The following is a 21,938-nucleotide window of genomic DNA, read 5'->3' as shown; positions in this document are numbered from 1 at the left end:
CAGAACTCAGAGGGTTGCAGTAAGTGGTGCAGTCTAGTTGGAGACCTCTAGCTAGTGATATGCCCCAGGGGTCAGTTTTGGGTCCAGTCTTGTTCACTGTATTCGTCAACGACCTAGTTGAAGAGACACAGTGTATCCTCAGCAAGTTTGATGATTATATTGAACTGGGAGGAGTGGCCAATACACCAGAAGGCTGTGCTGCCAGGACCTGGACAGGCTGGAGAGTTGGGCTGAGAGGAACAAATCAAGCTCAACTAAGGCAAGTGTAGGGAACTGCACCTGTGGAGGAATAACCCCAGGTACCAGTGCAGGTTAGGGGCTGAACTGCTGGGAAGCAGCACTGCAGAGAAGGACCTTAGAGTCCTGGGAGATGACAAGCTCTTCATGAGCCAGCAAAGTGCTCTCACAGTCAAGAAGGCCAGTGGTGTCCTGGAGCGCATTAAGAAGACCATGGCCAGCAGGTCAAGGGAGGTTATCCTCCCTCCTCTTACTCTGCCCTGGTGAAGACAGGCAATGGGCACAAACTGGAACACAGGAAGTTCTGTCTGAACATGAGGTCTGACACAGGCTGCCCAGAGAGGTTGTGGAGTCTCGTTCTCTGGAGATGTTCAAAACCCACCTGGACACGATCCTGTGCAACCTGCTCTAGGTGATCCTGCTTTAGCAGGAAGGTTGGACTAGATGATGTCCAGAGGTCCCTTCCAACCCCTGCCACTCTGTGATTCTGTGATTTCTGTGATGACACACATGGGGTTTTGGCTACACCTGGATGTCCTTGCCAAATACACTACTGAACTTGATGAAGTCTGAGTGCACATTGTCATGTATTGAGGGATTTGGCATAACATAGCAGTATAGGTGAAGCTTATATTAACAAACACTTATAGCACAGTTATATATTTGACATTATAAATCTGCAATCCATATTAGCAAATAATAATGTTCTTATCAAAGAATGTCATAAGAAACAAAGATACCGGTTTTGAGTGAAGAATGATGAAATCAGTTTTTCTCTGAAAAGCTGTTGTAGAGAGCGTTTTAGAGAGATGAATCAGATTGTTTGGTCTGGATGTCCTTTGATTCCTCCCAGAAATCTTCTCTTTCTAGACAGTAAGCTCTGACTTGGAAATGATTCATACAGACAGAGAGGAATGTCATAAAGCTGCCATTTTTCAAGGAGGAAGAAAGAGAAAAGCCTATTTTTAACTAATCAACTTGGAAGCTTCATTCTTATTATAAACTGGAAATGTGACATATAAAGGGAAAACAAGATTTAATTCTGTATGTAGAAAAGAATTTTTTTAAGTATTCTGTTTGTCACAGACTCACTGACTTGCTTGGTGTTCTTTTCTTCCCAAGAAACTGTGAGAATTGTCAAGTGAGAGCTGATAATAGAGTAATAATTTGTTATTTGTGCCTCCAGGAAGCAGAATTCAGTTAGAAATGTTCCATTTAACCCCTCACATTGAAGAGTTCATTGGTTCCTTGATGCCTAGAGAAAGACTTTCAAAGGTGTGGGGAAACTTGTTTCTGGTTTTAATGGGTTGCTGTAATGCTGTAACTATTCTGAGCAGGTAATGGCACCTGGGGCTGAGCCCAGGGCTGGGTAATTAATAGCTCAGGTTTTGTTCTGTACAGATGCCCTCTGATTGCTCCGTTACACCACTGTATGTCACAATTAAGACAAGCAAAGTGGACTGTACAGCTCTGGTGGGAGTGAGCCCTGCTGTCCCAAGGTGAGAGGAACCCCTCACTTAACAGGACTAGAAGGTAAACAGACTAAGGGGGAAATGGCAGATCAGGGTACAAATCACAGTGATCAGAGTTCATTCTGGGCCTCACTGAATTGACCTGAGGGTTTGTATTTCAGATGAAAGGGAGAGCTTTAGTGAGAAGAAGGTGAACTGGATAGGGTGGATAGGGTGCTGCGCTAGGATTTGGGACCTGGGTCCTACTCTGAGCCAGGTATCTTGTGTTACACCACAGAATGTGAAACCTTTCCTGTAATTCAGGTGTCTGTGAGGCTGCTATTTCTGTACACCTCAGTGGTGTGGGGGTAATGGGCAGGTAAGAACAGACACAAGGACCAGCACACTGGTTGTGTGGCAACCTCTGAATTTTTATTCATGTTTTCTTAGGTGAAGTACAGATCCACAGTGACTACACGTTAAACATCCCATGCCTTGTTCAGTCTGGTTGTAAGATCAATCCTCCTGAACAGCAGGCAGGTGTGAAAAAGGCCCATAGCTTGAAGCATTGCTGGGGTCAGCAGATGGATGCAAGGGGCTGAACAGGCATGCCTGCAAAGCTGCATTTGGGGCCAGAAAGAGCTGTAACAAACCTGCTCCTGCCATCAGTGAAGCTGCATCCCTCTGTGGTTTCAAGGGAGGCAGGATGTGCCATGTGCCAATGAATGGCAAGCCATTCCACATCAAACTCACCTGACAGCGAGACACTGCATACAGCAATCACAGTGAATTAATTAATTACTCCCACCCATGAGCAGCCAGGGGAATAAAGCATCTCTTAGCAGCCATGCTCAGAAACATTACTGACAAACCAAATGGGAGGAGGCGGTCACGTTTAGCTGAAAAGAGTCAGTGTCTGAACGAATATTTGGCATCCAGCGTGCACTAAATACTGTGATACAACTTCCGTTGATCTCAAGAGCGTGGTTACATGAGAAGGAAGTACAGGCTATTTTCATGTTATATATCAATATCCATGTCATGATGATTGGCATTGCTCTCCCCTTGCTCTGCCCCTCCTGTTGGCTGCCCGGCCCGCTTCACCCTTCAGACGTATGACTGGTGCAGCTGGCTCAGGGGAAGCCGTTTAGACCTTCTTCAGAAACAGAAGGTGCAAAACACCCCTCAGCAAGGGTTTCTCCCAGTATTTCTTTCATTTATTTCTTTTGTGCTTTCTGTCTTCAGCCTTCCTTAAAAACGTAATTCCTATTTCTGTCACAGCATCGCCCTTCAGCCTGTCCTGAAGGAAGGTAACTTCTGCTGCTAAGTGAACCTAGGAAGAAGCAGGTCTGATCAGTCACAGAAAGTCCCGGTTTTCCCCCTTCCTCCAGGAAAACGACCTTTATTTCTTTCTCTCACCACAAGAGGACACCCTTTCTCAGGATTCACAACAAACAGCTTTCCAGATTGTTTTAAAACTCCTTTCCACACTAAGTGAATGAAAAGCTTATATACGCTGGAATTGCTGTCAATCCCCACCCTTCGTTCTAGCTTTGCTTTCTTCCCGAGAACTTCAATTGTGTACCTGATAATTTTGTGATCACAACATTTTCTGGTCACACACTGATATTTCTGATAAATACTTCTGTTAATTAGACTTGTACCAGACACTATAAATCTGAGACTGATGTACATACACAATACTTGTACAGCTTTTGTTTTCTTGAAACATATGGCAAATCAGATACCGACAGCAGCATGAAGCAGCCCCAAAGTTTTCTTCCAGGAAACACCACAGAGTGTGACTTCCAAATGGTGCCCTTTGTGTATTGCTTTGTAAAAGCCTTAGATTTTAAGAACAAAATTTAGAATGATATCTGATACCATTCTGATGCTTTTTCTTCTCCCCTTCCGCAGGCGCTGTGGTAACCTGAGATTATCATTTATCTTCATGTCTTTGGAAAGAACCAGGGATGGCTGTTACTGATTACACCTCTGCAGGAAAACAAGATGGGCTTGGGGAGCAGTGGAGTCCAGCATGCCTGGCCCCCTCCCTTCCCCTAGCCCCTCCCTGCCCCGGCTCTGCACATCACTTGTTCATTGGCTCCCTGGTCCCACCTGGATTTTTCACTGCAGAGCCAAGCAGGGACAGTGAGGAGGACAGCCAATCCCTGTGTGCCTCTGCTTTGGGATCCAGGATCAGCCTGGCCTCTGCTATTTAGCTACAGACATGTAGTCTGAGATATTAAACACTACTACATTTCTTTCATTTATCAGAGCAAGAGGGTTTGCTTTCCCATGCCTCCCTCTGCTCATTACCAAGTAACAGAGATGTGCACTCCCTTACCATTTCCAAGGCACCTCGAATCACCCCACAGAGGAGGTTACAGTAGCAAAGTGATGCTCTTTCTGCTGGCAGCTCCTCCACAAAGTCCACTAGTGGGTTTTTGTCCAGGATTAAGGAGAACTCATTTCCTGCGGCACTACTGCAGCTCACACTGGGGGTCACCCCAAGGTACATCTTGAAAGCAACCTGTAAAAGGATAAAACTCTGCTGCTTCAAACTGTTGTGTGAGAACCAGAGGGCAAACTTTAGGATGTAGCATCCTGTAGACAGCTCTATCCCAGGAAAAAAAAGGGGAAGGGTGAGACAGGCTGGTAAACAAATTTGGTGATCAGCTTGAGTCAGAGATGCAAACCTGGAGCTACGTGATACTCCAGAGAAGCACAGCAGAAGGCTGCTTATTCTCTTTGATGTGCCTACATTTAAAACCCCATACAAAGTGGTTTTACTGGTATCACTCGTCTGCTTTCAGCCATGTCGTGCTCCCTTGGGACCATTAGCATTGATAATTGGGTCCCTCACAACATTGCCAGCAACTTTGACAATCACAACTCCAGATCTCCTGCAACTGTCGAGTGTGTTTGTACTCTGATCTCCATCCCCAGTCACAAAAAAACCAGCAACCCACCAAGGAAAAGCCCGCCAAGACTGCCAACTTATTTGCCTATGTAGAGCATCACTTGCTTTCCTTCTGCTACCCATGAATGTGACTGTAAATGTGCAACATCTGCGCTGCTAGCAGAGGGGTCCCCTGCGAGCACGCTTCTCCAGACAGTGACATCACAGCGTTATCTAGACAGCACGCAGGCAGCAGGCTGTTCCTCCTCTGGAGAGCTCTCTCCCCTCCTACGCCACTACCGACTGCTGCCACCGAAGAGACAAGCAGCTGGGTTTGTACCTCTGTAGTGAGTATCAGCCATGGATGGTTTCCAAACAATCCTGAAATTCTTTATGAACCAGAAAACCGCTATAGGGTACAGCTTTCTGGCGCTGCTGACGATGGGAAGTGAACGGGTGTTTTCTCTTGTTGCTTTCAGATGCCCCTGCAGCCATGAAAACTTCAGGTACGGTTTGGTATTTCTCTTCTCCCCAGCTTTTGTTTTGCTAGTTATCGGATATTTCTTGAACAGCAAGACCTGGAAACTCTTTACAGGCTGCTGGGTGAATCCCAGGAAAATCTTCCCCAGAGGGAATATCTGCAATTTCTTTTACGTCTTTGGACAAATCACTTTAAATGCTCTGGTAGCCCCAGTGATGTGGCTTTCTGTGGCTTTGCTCAACGGGACTTTTTATGAATGTGCTATGAGCGGCTTGAAAAATTCTACCTACGTACAGGCAGTTTGCCACAGCAAATCTGCAAAGTGCTTCGAAGAGCTGCACAAGGTAGCCTGTGACAAAAGCTCCATGCCCTTTTCAGAGAGTGACGAGCTGAAACGAACTCTTCAAGCACAGTCCCAGGTAAGAAAGAGAAATAAAGAGCATTAATTACACAGTTGGCACTGCTGCTGTGATTTACCCGTGGAAGATCCTGATGTCAGATGCTAAGATAGAACTGTTGGTTTCATGCAAACAAAGCTTTGGGGTGGTGCAGCCTTATAAAATACAATCTATCCATCTTTTGGTTCAGTTTGAGCTGTGTCATACTTCCTGGGGGTCCCACTGATGGAAGGGATAATTTAAAGCCTTCTTCCTGAATGAAGATTACACTAAAGAGAAAAAGTTATTGGGTTGTTTAGGAGGCTGAATTAACAGATGTCACCCATTAAAGGGGTCTGCCTTATTAAAATATCCATATGACACTCTCCTAGTTTATACCATCATCATACTGTAATGATATCTTAGGTCACCAACTACAGGAAAATAGTGGAAAATAAGATTTGTGACTGCTTACATAACATGTTTCTGTTTGCATCCCTCATATTCGTGATGGCAGATGAGAGCATGTTTCTGGTCTGCTTGGAAGGAATAAACACTAAAATAAAACAACCAGAACATGCAGAGCTGAGATTGGATTATATTTTACAACATAACTCGGTAACACATAGATAAATTCAGAGACAAAAAATCAAAACAAAGGGAGAGGGGAGCTACAGGAAACGGTGATAAGATGACTGAAGGAAAAACACTCTGCAGAGCCAGCAAGTTTTTGTCAGACAATTGTTCCCATATGGAACCATTTCCTCCCCAAGAGCCAGTTTTATTTTCAAGTCCTCATGCAAATAGGAGTGGAATGCAGGCAAATCCTGTGCTGCAGACAAAACAATGCATTTGAGAATTTTAGAAGGAAGTAATAAAACAGTGCTTAAGATTTTAAGTTGTACGTGTAGGAAATAGTGGAAGACCAGTGACTCAGTCTATAGCATGAGAACACATGGGTTCATTCTCCAAGCTGCAACAAAGTGAAAAGCTGCTAAAAAAAAAAGCAGTCTCAGGCACCCACAGAAATCATCAGTCAGTATGAAGTGACTAGAAAAACCAAAAGAAAGCAAAACTACTCTTCCATACCAGTCCTTAATAGTAATTGTTTGTCAAGCTTCTCTGTTTCACTTATTTTCCTGAGGAAACTTTCTGTGTTCCCTCAGCTAAACACAGATTTGTATTGGCAGTTGTTTAACATCAGTGCAAGAGTTCATGTGAGAAAGGTTGCAGCTTTCCATATCATCACCATTAAAGCGTGGGAAACTGGTTTCACTTCATCTGGGTGTCTGAAACCCAGACAATTTGTTCCATGCTGGGAATTGCTCCACTGTTTGAAAACAAGGGTTGAGGTTTTTTGGGGTTTTTTTTGGAAATGTAACACATTGCAGTAGAGTAGGTGGGTAAAACTATTGGCTAGGCCAGTGGCATTACACATGAAAAAGTGGTGTTCACACCTCTCCTTAAAGCAGAACTTCCCACTACAACGATTTCGTGCACATTTTCCCACCCTCTGCCCTTGCTGTAATCCTGGAAGTAGCTCTTTCCTTTAGTATGTTCCTCACAGAATTTTGCCAGTATCTGAAGTTTCTACAAAAACAGATTGAAAGATGCTGGGAAAGCATATTTCAGCAAAAAAACACCCCAAGTTCTCTGAAAATACAGCAACTATTTCTAATCGTTGTGTGTAGATGAACTATTCCAGTGCCAGCACAGACCTACCAATGGACATGCTATTTCTTCCTTCTCATCCCCTCTCCTCCCACAGGACTGAGTAAGAAGATAATTTCGAACCAGTTTTGGCATAAAAATGTTTTTTCACTACAAAGGGATGAGTCACAAATTCACAAGAAGAGCTTAGATTTCAGTGAACCTCCTGGGGAAAGCTTTTTCAGTTTAAGACTTTCTTTTATATCCTCGTTAGCTAACGAATCCTAAAAGAGTTCCAGTTGTTTGTCGGGGTGTTTTGTTGGTTTTTTTTTTTCATTGAAAAGAAGTGAAAACCCCACCTCACCTAAAAATGGTCATAGTTTAAAAGGTTGATTGATCTGGGACAAAAGTTACTGGCCGGTTTTGATTTTGCAGTCCTCACACTTCAGAATTGTGTCTTAATAGTAATTTCTGCTGGGTAATTTTGCTTAATGCTTTCAGGAGAGGGACAACCATTTAGCATCTAGTGATTCTGATACTTTATTCTCCCTATACACTTCTCCCTTTATGTCACAGAATTCCATGACAATGCAGTATGTGCCATATAGTCAGAGTGTTGCAATTGACTCTCACCAATATCCTTCCCTGAATTACCTGGGCACTACTCCCGCTCTCAGGTCCACTCGGTTTTCTGCATAGCACTGTGCAGCCATAACATGATTTGATTGATCATTTAGGTCTCTCAGATTTTATGTTCATACCCAGACTGGCAGTTGAGCTCTGATTCAAGAGCGTCTATCCCTGAAGCTGAGCTGGCCTGGCACTGGACATGCCTCTTCAGCCCAGTTCCCCCAGTTCCCCGTGTTATAAAACAGAAGGGGGAGCCAGCCAGACTCCAGTATAAGTCAACTTTTCTTGAGCATTTTACCTTCCACCATAAAAATCAACAATTTTTGCCTTCCTGAGAAAGAGACATCAAAATGAGTGCTATTGGGAAGCCTCAAACATGATGTCTTCTGCTTCCCTTTGGTCACCGTATGGATGGCCAGTTAACATTAATGACAGGGACCAAATGCAAACTGGGATGAGACACCCACAGTAGGGGCCCAAGAGGAGCAGCAAGCCCTCCACACAAAGTGTGATCGCTTTGTAGGACACCCTTGATTTAAGCAGCATTATCACTTGGCCCTTTTTAACCTGAAACTCCTATTTTTTCCCCCAGATTTTAGGCTGGTGTGTGATAGTTACCGCAGCTCTTCTCTCCCTGGTAACCACCTGCTGCGCCAGCTGCCAGTCGAAAGTCAGCCACCTCCAGCTGATGTTCTGGAGGGTGTACATGGAGAAGGAGAAGGAGCAAGTGGAGCAGATTTTCCAGCTGTATGCCAGCAAGCTGAGTGAGAGAAACCTGAAGTGCTTTTTTGAGAACAAGGAACCAGAAGTGATTCCCTTGCCAGATTTTCAGGCGTGGCAAGATGCTTCCCAGCTCTACTTTTTCAGCGGTAGCAAACAGCATTACAGCACCATTCACAGGCTAGTTGAAGAAGGCCAGAAAGAAATCAACGAGGAAAGAGAGACAATGCTGGACTTTGTAGACAGAAGGGGAATACCCTAGATCAAATATATTTTCAGCTTTTTTGTATCTTGCTACTATAGCACACTTCTAGCTGGTTTCATCTCTACAGTTTTTCACAGCGGCCTCTTTCTTCTTCAGCATGTTCCCTCCCAGTTACAAATTTGCTCCAGAAGGATGGAATGAAATTATTCCCCTAGGTCAGTGAAAAGGCTGCAGCTCTCCATGGCACGTAGGGTTCATGCTCTACTGATGTCGCTGGCTCTGGATCAAGAACTGAGAGCAAAAAGAGATGAATAATGACTTCTATGAGAGGGTTTTAACACTACCTTATGGAAAGGGCACTGCCGTGTTCTCATCCTATGTAAATCAAGAGACTAAAGTAACACCACCTAAAAGGTGTGAACTTAATAACAGAAGGTGTGTGTGGCTTTCTGACAGCCCACAGAAAGTAAAGGTTTTGCCTCCAGGTAATTTCCAAGCTACAGCAGTGTTTTAAGGCACCAGTGGTCACCCAAGGCATCTCAGTGTCTTTGAACACCTTCTGCATCTAAAACACCATGGATGCTACCCAGTGATCCTGGTCTTCTGGTCCCTGAGACATCTGCCTAGGACACGGGGCACAGTGAGCTGAAGTGCAGGGTACCAAGAACTTGAAACTGCCAAATAGTTCAGCAGTTCTGTGTTTTTGTTAAAAAATAACATGCTATTTTGAAATATAACATTGTTAGTGCTTTGTTACAATAATAAATACGTCAGTGATATTTTGCATCTGTAGACTACTTGGTATTATCTTCTCCCACTGAGAACTTCCCTTTGTATGGGTATAGAACTCCTGCTTTGAGCCAGTTTTGGGCACTGGGTGAAGCCTGTAGAGCTGTGTAATCCTGCCTGTGCTGGGCCTGCAGCCAGGGTACCACAGAGGCCCTGGAAGGGAATTCCACATTCTGAAACACAAACTTCATTTTTCTGAGCTGGGGGCAGGAGGAACCATCCAGTGACACAGGTAAGGTGACAGCACAGACACTGCCTCTGACCGAGGCGCTTCACCCCAGAGCCCTGTGCTTTACCTCACCCACTTGGAATTCAGCACTTGGCTCTCACACAGGGTGTCCAGAGTCTTTGCAAACACTGGATAAAAAGAGAACCAAGTTACTGCCAGCTTCTTTTTCCCTGGGGTGACTGGGCAGGCTTTTATGCAGCATTTTACTGCCAGTCTCCCCGAGCCTGCAAAGCATCTCATTTCTGCTCTGCTTGAATCAGGTTCTTATCAACTAACCAGGGTACTCTGCCCAGCTGCTCTCATACTGCACTTCTTCAGCAGAAAGAAAAAGAAAATAAAATCAGCATTTACTCTTTTAAAAAAATAAAATACAAGAGCTAATTCCACCTGCTTAGAATTGTCTCTGTGTGCTTTGAAGAACTTGGGGTCTTTGAGCAAATCTTTTAAAGTGTCCATCCCAGGGGACCCTCTTCACAGCAGACTTAAGACATGTCATGTGCCTGAATGTATCTGCTGCAGCTGAAAGCAGAGAGGCAGCGCTGCCAAAATGAAGTCATTAGAGCAGGCGTGTCTGACACCAGGTCTGGTGCTTATTCATTTTTCTCCCCAGGCTCCTCTCCTGGTATAACAACTACCTAATTCCAAGGTACCTGACCCTTCCTGTTTGTCTGCTTTTTTTCTTTCTTTATGAGAGATGCACCAACATCTCCTGCCCTGCCCCATCTGCAAAGGGGAGAGGAGACACTACCTAAGAGGATATCCCTGTTACCTGTGCCAAACTTCCCTTCCCAAACCCAGTTTTCCATTTCCTTCCTCTCTGGGATCACAGAACACCAAAGCAAGCAGGGATGCAAAGGGGAAGGTACTAAGCGGGATAATGAGCTGATCAAGGACTGTGGGAAACACGTGGGTTGATGTAAGGATGAGGTCTCTAAAAGGGCTGGGACACTGAGGCAAAAGCACAGTAGGGAAGGGTGAGAGGACAGAGGGATCCTGCTTTCAGCTTCTGGCTCCGTCTTTCTCCTCAGTGGAAAGCTCAAATCTCTACACCTGAGTAGCCAGGGCCATCTGAAACAGGAGTGTTTCCCAGCCCAGCCTTCTCTTGTATTGTAGAGAGGCAAAACCAAGGTGCATTCTCCTCTCCTCATCTTTGTCCTGCTTCGTGTTCACACCTAACTCATGTTGAGAGTGTCTCCACCTCCAAGAGCTGCTGCTGAACCCCTGGTACTACGAGTGCCTGGTAGGAGCCCAAGGCTCTCTCTGCCCATTCCCAGGGCTGTTACTCTAGTTATGTATGATGTCTTACCAAAATGCCTGTGACTTAATGCAATGGCCATGTGGATGCTGGAATAGTTAAATAAAAATAGACAAAAATAAAAGCCAGTTTCATGCAAACAACAAAACCAACATTTTCCCTTAGAAAATTTAGATTTTGCATTAACTCAGATGTCCATCAAAATATGAGGGCACAAATAAACAGGAAACTTCTGCTCTGCTGCTTTGCCCTCGGTTTACTACTTCTTCTCCTCCATAAGAACCCAATTTTCTCTTTAAATTCCGTTGTAGTTTTTTGTGGCTGGGTTCTGTTGGAGAAGAGGGAACTGCAGGGGTGGCAAGAAACAGCTGGAGGCTCTCTGCAGGTTTGCTGAGGCAGGGGCTTGTGACCCCGTGGAGGACCAGGCTGGAGCAGACTGAGAGACTGAGAGACATTCTGTGATTTATGACTGCACCCACCCTGGGGCAGCTGGTGAAGAGCTGAAGCCCCGTGGGAAAGGACTCACGTTGGAGAAGTTAGTGGAGGACTGTCTCCTGTGGGTGGGACCCCAGGGTGCAGCAGGGGAAGGGCGTGAGGAATGCCCCCCCTCCCACAGCTAAGAAGGACAGTGAGGTGGGGGGAGAAGAAGGGAGCGAAATCATGACTGAAGTCTGCAAAGAAGGGAGGGGTGGGGGAAGGTGCTTTAAGATCTGGTTGCACTTCTCATCCAACTCTGGTTTCACTGGGTGTGCAGTGTGATACATTAGAGAGTTTTCTTTCCTTCATTCTGTATTGAGTCTGTTTTGCCCATGATGCTGATTGTGGAATTATCTCTCCCTGTCCTTATCTCAACTCCTGAGCCTCTCAATATGTATTTCCTCCCCTGTCCACACGAAAAGGGGAGTGATAGAGCTGCTTTGGTGGGCATCTGGCCTCCAGCCAGAGTCAAAACACCACAAATTCTCTTAACTCTTCTTCTGCTACACATCTGCTGCTCCTTCAAACTTCAAGCCTTTGTTACAAAAACTACTTAACTGTGCTGCACCCTCATATGCTTTCAATTTAGTTTCAGCTGTACTTTGCATTACGGGATGATGAATCTGTCCAAATTCTATTGTTAAAATTTCCTGTGTAAAAGAGAACTTGCATGGAAACTATGCAAAACCAGGAGCTGGTTTGCAACAGAGCACCAAATTAAGGCAAAATTGCAAAGTTATAAAGTGAAAAAAGAAATTTAATACATAGTAATTCAATTAATAGATAACATCATTTAAAAAAAAAAAAAAAACAAAACCCAACAGGCTTTGACTGGACAGAAATTCCTTGAAAGCTGCCATACACAACTTCTCAGAGGGTATAATAAAGGTCTTTTCAATCTTTCTTTGTGACTCCAAAAGATGGGGAAGTAAAATATACGAACAGTTCTGAAAGCTACATCCAAAAATCTGCCTCATTTCTATTGATAGAAAATGGAAGAAAAAAGAATACCTCTTTAGACATATACGTAGGCTCGCCACCAAAATGAAACCCACAGAAAGCAAAATGGCTCTTTGGAAAATGTTACTTATGGCTCCATGGGATTGTATATTACTTAATGTCAAACAAGTCTACGCAGTTGGAATCAAAAATGTTCCACTGCCCTTTTTCAAAGTCTCAACCAGCATCCCATCTCTCTTAAGCAGCAGCAATAAAATTCATTAACTTTGGTGATGCTCAAATACAGTCTAGAATTAGTGAAATATTTAAGAAGCCACTACCTTATCAGTGCCTTTATATACTACTGGGGATTTTTCTCCACAAAACATTCTATGTGTAAGTAATGTTGCAAATAAGTGATAATACAGACTTAAAAAAAATTGAAACTGTAATTTCAGGTGACATAATAACAAGATTAATGAAGGATCAGAATTAATCTGCTTAAAAGGGGAAAGGCAGCCAAAACAGCGTTTTTGCTAGCATAGTTTTCATTCTTGGTACTTTTCCACAGTCGGTGTTTCATAAGAGTAAGATGCTTTACAGGTCTTACCATCTGTTGCCAATCCCATGCACTCACCAACTTTCCTTCACTCTTTGAAGTGCAGTACTTCACTTTTTGGGTTACTGTCTACCACTGAGCCCAGCAACCTGTTCCACTTCCCTCTCACTGCCCAGATCTGAAAAGCCACGTTTGCCAGCTTTTTAAATTCTGCCAGCTTCTGTCAGGCTTTCAGACCAGCTATATATCAGCATACAGGGACCTTGTGTGGCAGGAAGAGGAATCACATCCCTTGTCCTACAGCTCTGGGCTTGGGGGGTGACAGGGTTGGGCCTTGTTACAAGCAGCTGTAGAGATGTACACTCGCTGCACTCATGGGATACTGAGCTTCCAAAAGGAAGCCACTGCTTTTCAGTGAGAGACATACCCTTAGGCACAGCACTGTATTGAGACAGCTATGGAGCCTGTGAGCCAGCAGTAAGTCACTGTGGACCTGAGGGTATGGCTCAGCTGCACCTGACAGCAGCACACACAGCACTTCCTGGGGTATGGGGGACATTGTTCTAGGGTTAGATCTAAACCAGGAAGCTCTTTGTCTTTTTGCATCTCTTTCGATCAGATTAATGACATCAGTGAGGAGGGACTGAAGTAAGAATATAATTTTGTAGGATGATAGAGCAAAGTTCTCAGCCTCATTTCAAAAGCAACCCTCAGTTATACTCAAATTCTGAATCATCTTGGACATTACATCTTCAACTGAGCTTTGTTCTTAATACCATTCCCCAACTGGTTTCCATTTCCTTAGCCCAATTTGCCAGTGAGCAGAAAGCCTACTTTTACATGTCCTGTTTTACCTTTTCTTTTTTATTCATTCCCAACTGTAAAGACACAAAGTCACAGCACCAACAGAAGACGTCAGTGAGCACCATGGGAACTCAGTGTAGAGGAACTCACTTTGGCTCATCATCAAAACTTGCTGGCCCTTCTCCAGCCCCAGTCTAAGCTAGCTGTATATCCCAGGCTTTGCAGTCTGAACCAGTGGTGGAAGTTTTAATCCCTCAGTCACTGCCTTAGGGGCACCTTTCCCCTGGTGTTTATTTCTTAATATGGAAAACTGGCTTCGTACTCCTCCTTTAATGTCTTTTTTTTTCCTTCACTACATCTCTTCCCATTTCCACAGGGAACACCCACAGCTGGATCCTGCAGAATTCTCCTTTCCTTTCCAAAGGACCACGGGGGAACAGCAACGTTTCCCTGAACTGCTTAACTACCTTAATTACTTTAACTTCTAACTGGTGTTACTCTACGCCCTCATCCTCAGACAGATTTCTCCTTCAGAAGCTGGTACAGATAAGTATCTAAGCACTTTCTCCTGGCTGAGAACACGCTGCTGAAGAGTCAGAGATCATGTAAACAGCTGTGTAGTTCTGAACTGGCATCTCTAACAGCTTGTATTTGCAGCTACATGCCGGGTCATTTGACACATGTTTTGCTGGTATGTGCCTTGAAGACTACTTTAAAAATGTGTTGCTGAAGAAATGTGAAAATGCTTTCCATATCACATTTTTGCCTCCAAAAGGTTATACTCCTACTGCAGAACTCTTTTAGTTGTCTAAAAATAGCCTCTTCAAGAGACTGTGTGCTTTAAAGTTTGCTCCAATCTTTTCAAGCGATTTTGTTTCTCTCTGTAAGTCTCTTTTGAACTACAGCCTGAAGAGAAAGTGCCATTTTTCTTACTTTGATAGTTAATTTCTCACTGCATTTTGTTGTTGAATCCCTTGTACTGAAGAATGATGGTTTAACTGGATTAAAACATTTGGAAATAAGAGGACCATGAGGAACAAGACCCAGAAAACCATGTAGCTGGCGTATGCGTGAAAATTCAGAGAAAATAAAGTACAAATACTATCTTAAGTAGAACAACCCAATCATTCTGTAATTTAGCAGCCTTGTATGATCCTTTTAATGAGACAGTCTATTTTAATACACTGATTGAAATGCTGCTTGTTTTGGGATTTTCATTCAGCTGCCCTTACTGTCTCAAACGGATCCTCTTCCATCCAGATCCTCCTCCAGAGGAGGAGCTTTGTTATACATCATCCTGACTCGAGACTCCAAAATACCCTTTACTCCAGGAAGAAATTGAGTTTCTACTCTTCTGCAAGCTAATGGGGTCTGTCTGGCTTTCAGTGATGTCACCAGCTTCTGCTTTAACTTCAGCAGGTCAGCGTGTTACGTGTGTGTTGTGCACTCGTGTGCGTTACAGCCCTACCAGCAAACGTGAAGAGGTCCTTTCTCTATTTCATCAGTTCCTCTGTGACAAGCATTTTGGAATGATAACATAATTTCTGTCCCTCCACGTCAGTCAGATGCAATGTAGGTATTTGTGGCATGGTTAATGTGAGCAGTCACATATCACCTGATAATATCCATATACTGCTGTATAACCAGCATATACTGGTGCCTTAGTTGACTGTACAGACTGTCCTAAGAAACCTGCTTTGGCAGAGACCCAATGATCTCTTGAGGTCCCTTCCAAGCCCCACAATTCTGTGATTCTGTGAAAGCCTGCTATTTCCCTGCTCTGTAGTCCACAGTTAAAGGTAATGTTCAGATTTAACTGATGCTGCCAGCAATTCTGAAGCAATCAAAAAGTATGCCGGGCATATTTTTGTCCCCTAAAATGAGCCAATAGAAATTAATCTGACTTCAATTAACTGCTGCTCTCTTGGAACAAACAAGTACCTAGCAAACAGTTCTTTTTTAGGAAGCGAGGTTAATTTTTGCCATTGGGAAAGGACAGGCACATGTTTGTTGGCAACACTTCATAGTGGAAAATCATAAAGGATAAAAAGGATCGTTCACCATGACCTGAACAGGTACTACTCTGAGCTAACTCAGTATCTCTGTACTACCACCTCTTTAACAGTGACTCGGCAGTCTAAAGGGGATGGATGTCCTATGGATTTGTCTTCCCCAAGAGCTTCCCCAGGAGATCTGCTTTGCCTATGGGGACCAAAATACATGTTTAGGAACCCAAATATTGTCACTAGATTTCCTCCTAGATCTTTCTTTTCTGACAGCAGTGTGAAAGACTACTTCCATCAAAGAAGGTGAAAGTACCCACTTTGATGATACGATCTTTTTGACTTTATTATTAGATTTGTGGGTACTGAGGAAAATGTTCCTCTCATTTTACTTTCTTACAGTTCTTCTCTGCTACCAACGAGTCTTCCTTTTGCAGAAAACCCTGCCACTTATTCCTAATATTACCATTTTAAGGTTAAAAGACATCTAAGATAATTACGGAGATGCAAAGAGATTCAGATGGCAGGAATAAGAATATCAAAGTTTAAGATTGGTATGAGATGGTTAAGCCTTATGCTCCTAAAAAAGAAGAAAACAAAAAAAGAATATATGATTTGAAGTTCATTAAAACTGGATCTTTTTTTCCTTGTTTGCTGCATTCTCTGACAAGACAACATGAAATCAGCTTAAGCTGCCCCAAACAAAAGAAGCTTTTTTATTTTTCTAATGTCAAAATGCCTCATAGACTACTAGGAAAAGAAGAATTTTAATTTCAGCATAGCAACTGACTTTAAGGTCAGTTAAGGTCACAAGTGGTACCCCATTTTGTCTTCTCTGTCCTCAACCCAGCTATAAAACTAATACCCATGTGAACCAGTTCTGTGGTTCTGATGATTCTCTGTGGTAAACCTACCACTGTGGGCTTACCAAAGCCATCCACAGAATTCTTCTCTCACCAAACATCACATATTTTGTGTTGTTTAATGTTGTTTTTTTTCCCAGCCTGAAGTAAGACTACAGTACAGAGGTAGAAACAGATGACTCCTCTCAAAGGCAGCCTCTGTGAGCTACTAGTTGATACGAAGTTGTAGATAAGGAAAGGGCAGGATTTCACCCATGGAAGCATGGGTGTGACTGTGGAGATGTGTGGGTTTTGATCAGACAATCACAATAGAGCAGAAAATGTAAGTAACAGTTCTGGAGCAAACTGATAGAGGAGGAGGGAAAAGCTAAGACCACTGAAGCTGGTGAAGCTCTGGAGAATGTGACTCTTACCTGTGCAATCACGTCTGCGGTTTCAGAGTAACTGCGGCACTTCTTCACAGCTGAACGAGCTAAAAAGTCATCGATCAGCCTCACACCAATGCCATATCCCCTAAGGAGACAACAAAGAGAGCTACCATTAAAAATGGGGACCTTCTTCCCACCTACCATCTCCCTACTCTGTCTCTTGCACTTCCTCAAGCCAAGCAGCTGGCTTTGAAGACAATAGACCTTGCTGCTCTGGATTCTTCTTTCTACCACATTTTGTAGCACAGCAGGATTGCTCCTGACTGCAAAAGGAGGTTTTAAGCACAACAGGAGTCACCTAGGCCAAATCCCTGCAGCCTGAAAGTGCAACTACTTCTGAGCTATCCAAATCACAAAAGCATGGCATAGCAAGGTGAGGGGGAGCCACGGGAAGGCCACATCAACAGTGAGCACGGTTTCTCACAGCATTCTGACTAAGAAACTGGCTGCCACTGGCCTTGAGAGGTAGACCCTCAGCTGGGTTAAAAACTGGCTTGATGGCCAGGTCCAAAGGGTGGTGGTGAATGGAACCAAATCCAGCTGGAGGCCCGTCACAAGTGGCATCCCCCAGGGCTCAGTCCTGGGTCCAGTCTTGTTCAACATCTTTATCAATGACCTCGATGAAGGGATTGAATGTTCTCTCAGTAAGTTTGCAGATGACACTAAACTGGGAGGAAGTGTTGATCTGCCTGAGGGCAGGGAGGCTCTTCAGAGGGATCTGAACAGACTGGACTGATGGGCTGAGACCAACGGGATGAAGTTTAACATGGCCAAGTGTAGAGTGCTGCACATGGGACATAACAACCCCATGCAGCGCTACAGGCTTGGGGGAAGTTGGCTGGAGAGCTGTCAGGCAGAGAAGGACATGGGGTGTTGGTTGACTGCAGGCTGAACATGAGCCAGCAGTGTGCCCGGGCAGCCAGGAAGGCCAATGGCATCTTGGCTTGTATCAAAAACAGTGTGGCCAGTAGGTCTAGGGAGGTGATTGTGCCCCTGTACTCGGCATTGGTGAGGCCACACCTTGAGTACTGTGTGCAGTTCTGGGCTCCCCACCATAAGAAGGACATTGAGGTCCTTGAGCAAGTGCAGAGAAGGGCAACCAGGCTGGGGAAGGGGCTGGAGGGCAAATCCTATGAGGAGCTGCTGAGGGAGCTGGGGGTATTTAGCCTGGAGAAGAGGAGGCTGAGGGGAGACCTTATCACCACCTACAACTACCTGAAGGGAGGTTGTAGAGAGGTGGGTGATGGTCTCTTCAGCCAGGTGACAGGAGATAGGACAAGGGGCAATGGCATGAAGCTGTGCCAGGGCAGGGTTAGATTGGATATTAGAAAAAAAATTTTTACTGAAAGAGTTGTCGGGGCCTGGAACAGGCTGCCCAGGGAGGGGGTTGAGTCACCTTCCCTGGATGTGTTTAAAAAAAGGGCAGATGAGGTACTTAGGGATATGGTTTAGCATAGGATGGGAATGGTTGGACTCAATGATCTTCAAAGGTCTCTTCCAACCTTGTGATTCTGTGATTCTGTGAGCACAGAAAGGTATGGCAACTAGAAAACACCTGTGAGGAACAGAAAACTCATCTAGTACGACGAAATGGGAGAGTTCACATGGAGGTTGAAATAATGTACATGGATCTAGGAGATGAGATTTAGAAATTTGTATTATGAATTAGCATAACAAAGGATAATCAAGAAACAAGTGTGAGCTATCAAAACAGTCCTGGCAGTTTTCTTCTGAGAATTCAAAAGTTAACTGTTTATCTTAATTCACAAATTAGCATTATAATGACAGAATATTCAACCTTATCCCCTGCTAAATGGACTCTGTAATCCAGAGTGCTGGAACTGATAAGGTAACAGACATAAAGCTGACAGGTATCATACAGGTTGACAAACAGCATTATTGGTGAAGTAGAACATTTCAAGCAGTACTCACATTCTATCTAAACAGATGTTGACATCTTCATCTTTTTCATAGTCCTTGCACAGCTGGGCTACCAGAGCCCCGTACGTGAGTACAAGAAGTTCTCTGCTCTGCCAGAAAAGGTGGAAATCAAAAAATGACACTAATTAAAATCAAACTCTTCCATGCTTTTCAGCTGCTGCTGTATTAATAGCAAGTAAAGATAACATTTAATAAAGAAACTTTTGTTCATGGGTGTGTGATCACTGAAATCCACAATTCAGAACCTAAATTAATCAGCACTTGATTCTCTACACAGGGATTTTGCTCGTTAGAAAACACGTTTCTTGGGGTACAGCTGCTTTTACCAGCTGCATTCTTGCATTCTATAATTGCACATATGTATGCTGGATTGATGAATGCTTTCAAAGGCCATCCAAGATTAATGATAAGCATTTAGTTGCAGGAAGAATAATAAAGGCAATGAGCTGTTAGCCCTTTTACAATAGTCACAACGGTATAGACACTGAAATACTAGTTCCTTCACAAAGGTATGGTTGATCTGATTCAGATCATCAGCTGTTTTCAAAAAACTAAACAGTAGATTTTTTTAGCTCAGAATAATGAAAAAATACTATAATTCAGCAAAAGTGTAAAGAATAACAACAAGCAGAGTAGAAAGAGCCCTCAACACAAGAAGGGCATGGATCTGTTGGAGTATGTCCAGAGGAGAACCACTCCAGAGGACTTTAATCAGTGTTCTTATTTTAACAAGTCACTGTTCAAAATCTTTAGTATAGTACCATTCCCTTAATTTGTCTTGGTGATAACTCATTTGCAATAATACTGCCAAATTCTGGTTCACAAGTTCTTAACAGAGTAAAAGGATGCCACATAGGTTCTGTATTGTTCTAGTCTGAGTTAAATATCTTAGACAAACTTAAGCATACTATGTCAACATAATTCTATTTATCAGTCAATGTGTTGGAGTATGTTTTGTCCATAAACTTTTGTATATTAACTTTAATTATATCATATTCTTCTGTTCATTTTTCAGTGGAGACCTCTGTCCCCATTTCAGAAATTGACACAACATTGCCTTCAACCTTCTGGAACTGTTCCACTGCCTCAACTCCTACCAAAAATCACCAGCCACCATACAGAGACACCTAAGACCCTCCATTCCTGAAGAGAGATGTGTGTGGAACTGAACCATCCAAGTACATATCAGGGATGTCCTTCTCTCTGTGCTTCATGTAATGACTATCTAAATACAGAGGCACATAAACTTACCAGACATTTCTATCTTTGACCATAAATCTCTCTTAAGCACTTAAATCTCTCCTCCTCAACAGATCCCAATCTCAGAAAATTTGTGTCCATCTGTCCTAAGCCTGTTGTGAATCTCAGCACTAGGGATGAAGTAAAATCATGCAGTGAAGTGCCCAGTGGGCAAAGCAGTCGCTTAGTTCTTGTTATCAGTCATTCTACAACTGTGTGTGTTCTTTTCCTTACTAGTAACCTCCTCTCTCTTCACTCTGTTACACATATGTATACATAGTGTGTCGTAATTATATTTTTAGAGGCAAAAATATTCCCTTCAAAGAACAATACTATTATTGGGGTTTTTAAAAACCCCTGTGGCCTCATTTTCTGCATGATGGCACTTTTAAGTTTTTTGCCTTGTGGTAAAATATTCCTGAAGGGTTATAAACTTGCTATCTGAACTGTTCATATTTAGACACACCACTGCCATAAACCAAGGAGCACAATAACTGCAGTCTTTAATGGCACAAATACTGCTTTTTGTGAGCATGGCCTCTCGGGAAAAATGTGCTGCAGGGTATTTGAAACAACTGCTGGAGCTTTTAGAAGAATATTAACATGAAATGCAGAAAAAGAAGGAAGTTTTGGTCTATATAACTTCTACTTGGTAGAATTCTGTGCTGTGATCAATGGCCAAAGACAACACTTAAAACAGTTACAGTTTTACCGTTGGTTCTCCAAGAATCCGATTTTGGCCCTAGAGCCAGCTGTTGAGATCCTGTGCACAGGAACATCACAACACTGGGAGGATGAAGAAAGACCCCTGCTCAACTGACATCAGCCCCAAAAGGAGACATGGTCTGCCATGTAGGAGGCACACAGAAGGCAACAGCTATGCCACCCTCTCGGTTGAACCCTCTCTTCCTGTAACTGTCCATGGGGCAGCGATGTGGCCACACAGCTTCTTTTCTCCCAAACAAGAACAGAGTTCTGGCCTCACAGATTTATTGCTGAGGGCAGGACTGTCTGAAAATCATTTCATGTCATAGTCAAGGTAGCTGGAGAGTCTTGAAGGCTCCTTGAGCAAACCTCAGTATTACTTACTGCTCAGAGTCAGACTCCAGGTCCTTATGGGCAGGCATCTTTGTGTCACTGCTTAACAGCTGGGAGCTTGTTGGCATCTCACAAGGGGGTCCCACTGTAGCCATAAATGCTGCCAGCACCTCTGCTCTCATACTGGCAGACTCCCCCCCATGCTTTCAGTACTTTAAGACTATTCACAAATACGACTATATAAACCCCATCACTACAATAATATTCTTACTCCATGCACAATTTTAATCACACATTACAAAAATGTCTTACTATTTTGTGGTTCTCCTGCTTTCTTCCTGGCGGCCGAGACATGTTGCTTGTGTAATGCCTGATGTACTGGTCAGTTTACGTCTTTCCTTCCTCAAGCAGCATAGTTTTCTCTCAATCTCTGTATTTCTTCTTTCCCTTCTCTAAATTTTTCTTCTTTCTGCTCTTCTGCCTTTTGCATGAGATGTGCTTGCTGCACTCTGTAATGCTGCCGATGCTCCTCCTATTCTCTACGTGTACCGAGCCCTTTGGGAGGAATTTGATGGGCAACAGATATGCCCCTGAACACAATACAGATAATATTTCCACCCATAAAAATGATTTGTAACCAGAGACACAGCAGCCATGGGGAGTCAGACAGGGCTGCCCTAAGAGATTCACATTCGTAGGGGCAGCAGATTAATTCTGTTGG

General features: G+C 43.6%; 2 protein-coding genes across 2 annotated transcripts; one reads left to right on the top strand and one right to left on the bottom strand.

Moving 5' to 3' along the window:
* Positions 1-2,901: 2,901 nt before the first annotated feature.
* TRAPPC3L (trafficking protein particle complex subunit 3L) lies at positions 2,902-21,571 on the bottom strand (the record flags this gene model as incomplete). Its single annotated transcript, XM_084262425.1, has 5 exons — positions 2,902-3,021; positions 4,036-4,221; positions 16,985-17,084; positions 18,932-19,029; positions 21,530-21,571. 5 exons carry the CDS (start codon positions 21,569-21,571, stop codon positions 2,902-2,904), a joined length of 546 nt encoding a protein of 181 aa, XP_084118551.1.
* Positions 4,951-8,795, top strand: CALHM5 (calcium homeostasis modulator family member 5; the record flags this gene model as incomplete). The annotated part of the gene is made up of 2 exons (XM_084262424.1): positions 4,951-5,490; positions 8,321-8,795. 2 exons carry the CDS (start codon positions 4,951-4,953, stop codon positions 8,708-8,710), a joined length of 930 nt encoding a protein of 309 aa, XP_084118550.1. The 3' UTR covers positions 8,711-8,795.
* Positions 21,572-21,938: the final 367 nt, after the last annotated feature.

The sequence above is a fragment of the Gallinula chloropus genome, assembly GCF_964237585.1.
Source record: "Gallinula chloropus genome assembly, chromosome: 3".
Taxonomy (NCBI): Eukaryota; Metazoa; Chordata; class Aves; order Gruiformes; family Rallidae; genus Gallinula; species Gallinula chloropus.
This window is presented reverse-complemented; position numbering and strand designations above follow the sequence as displayed.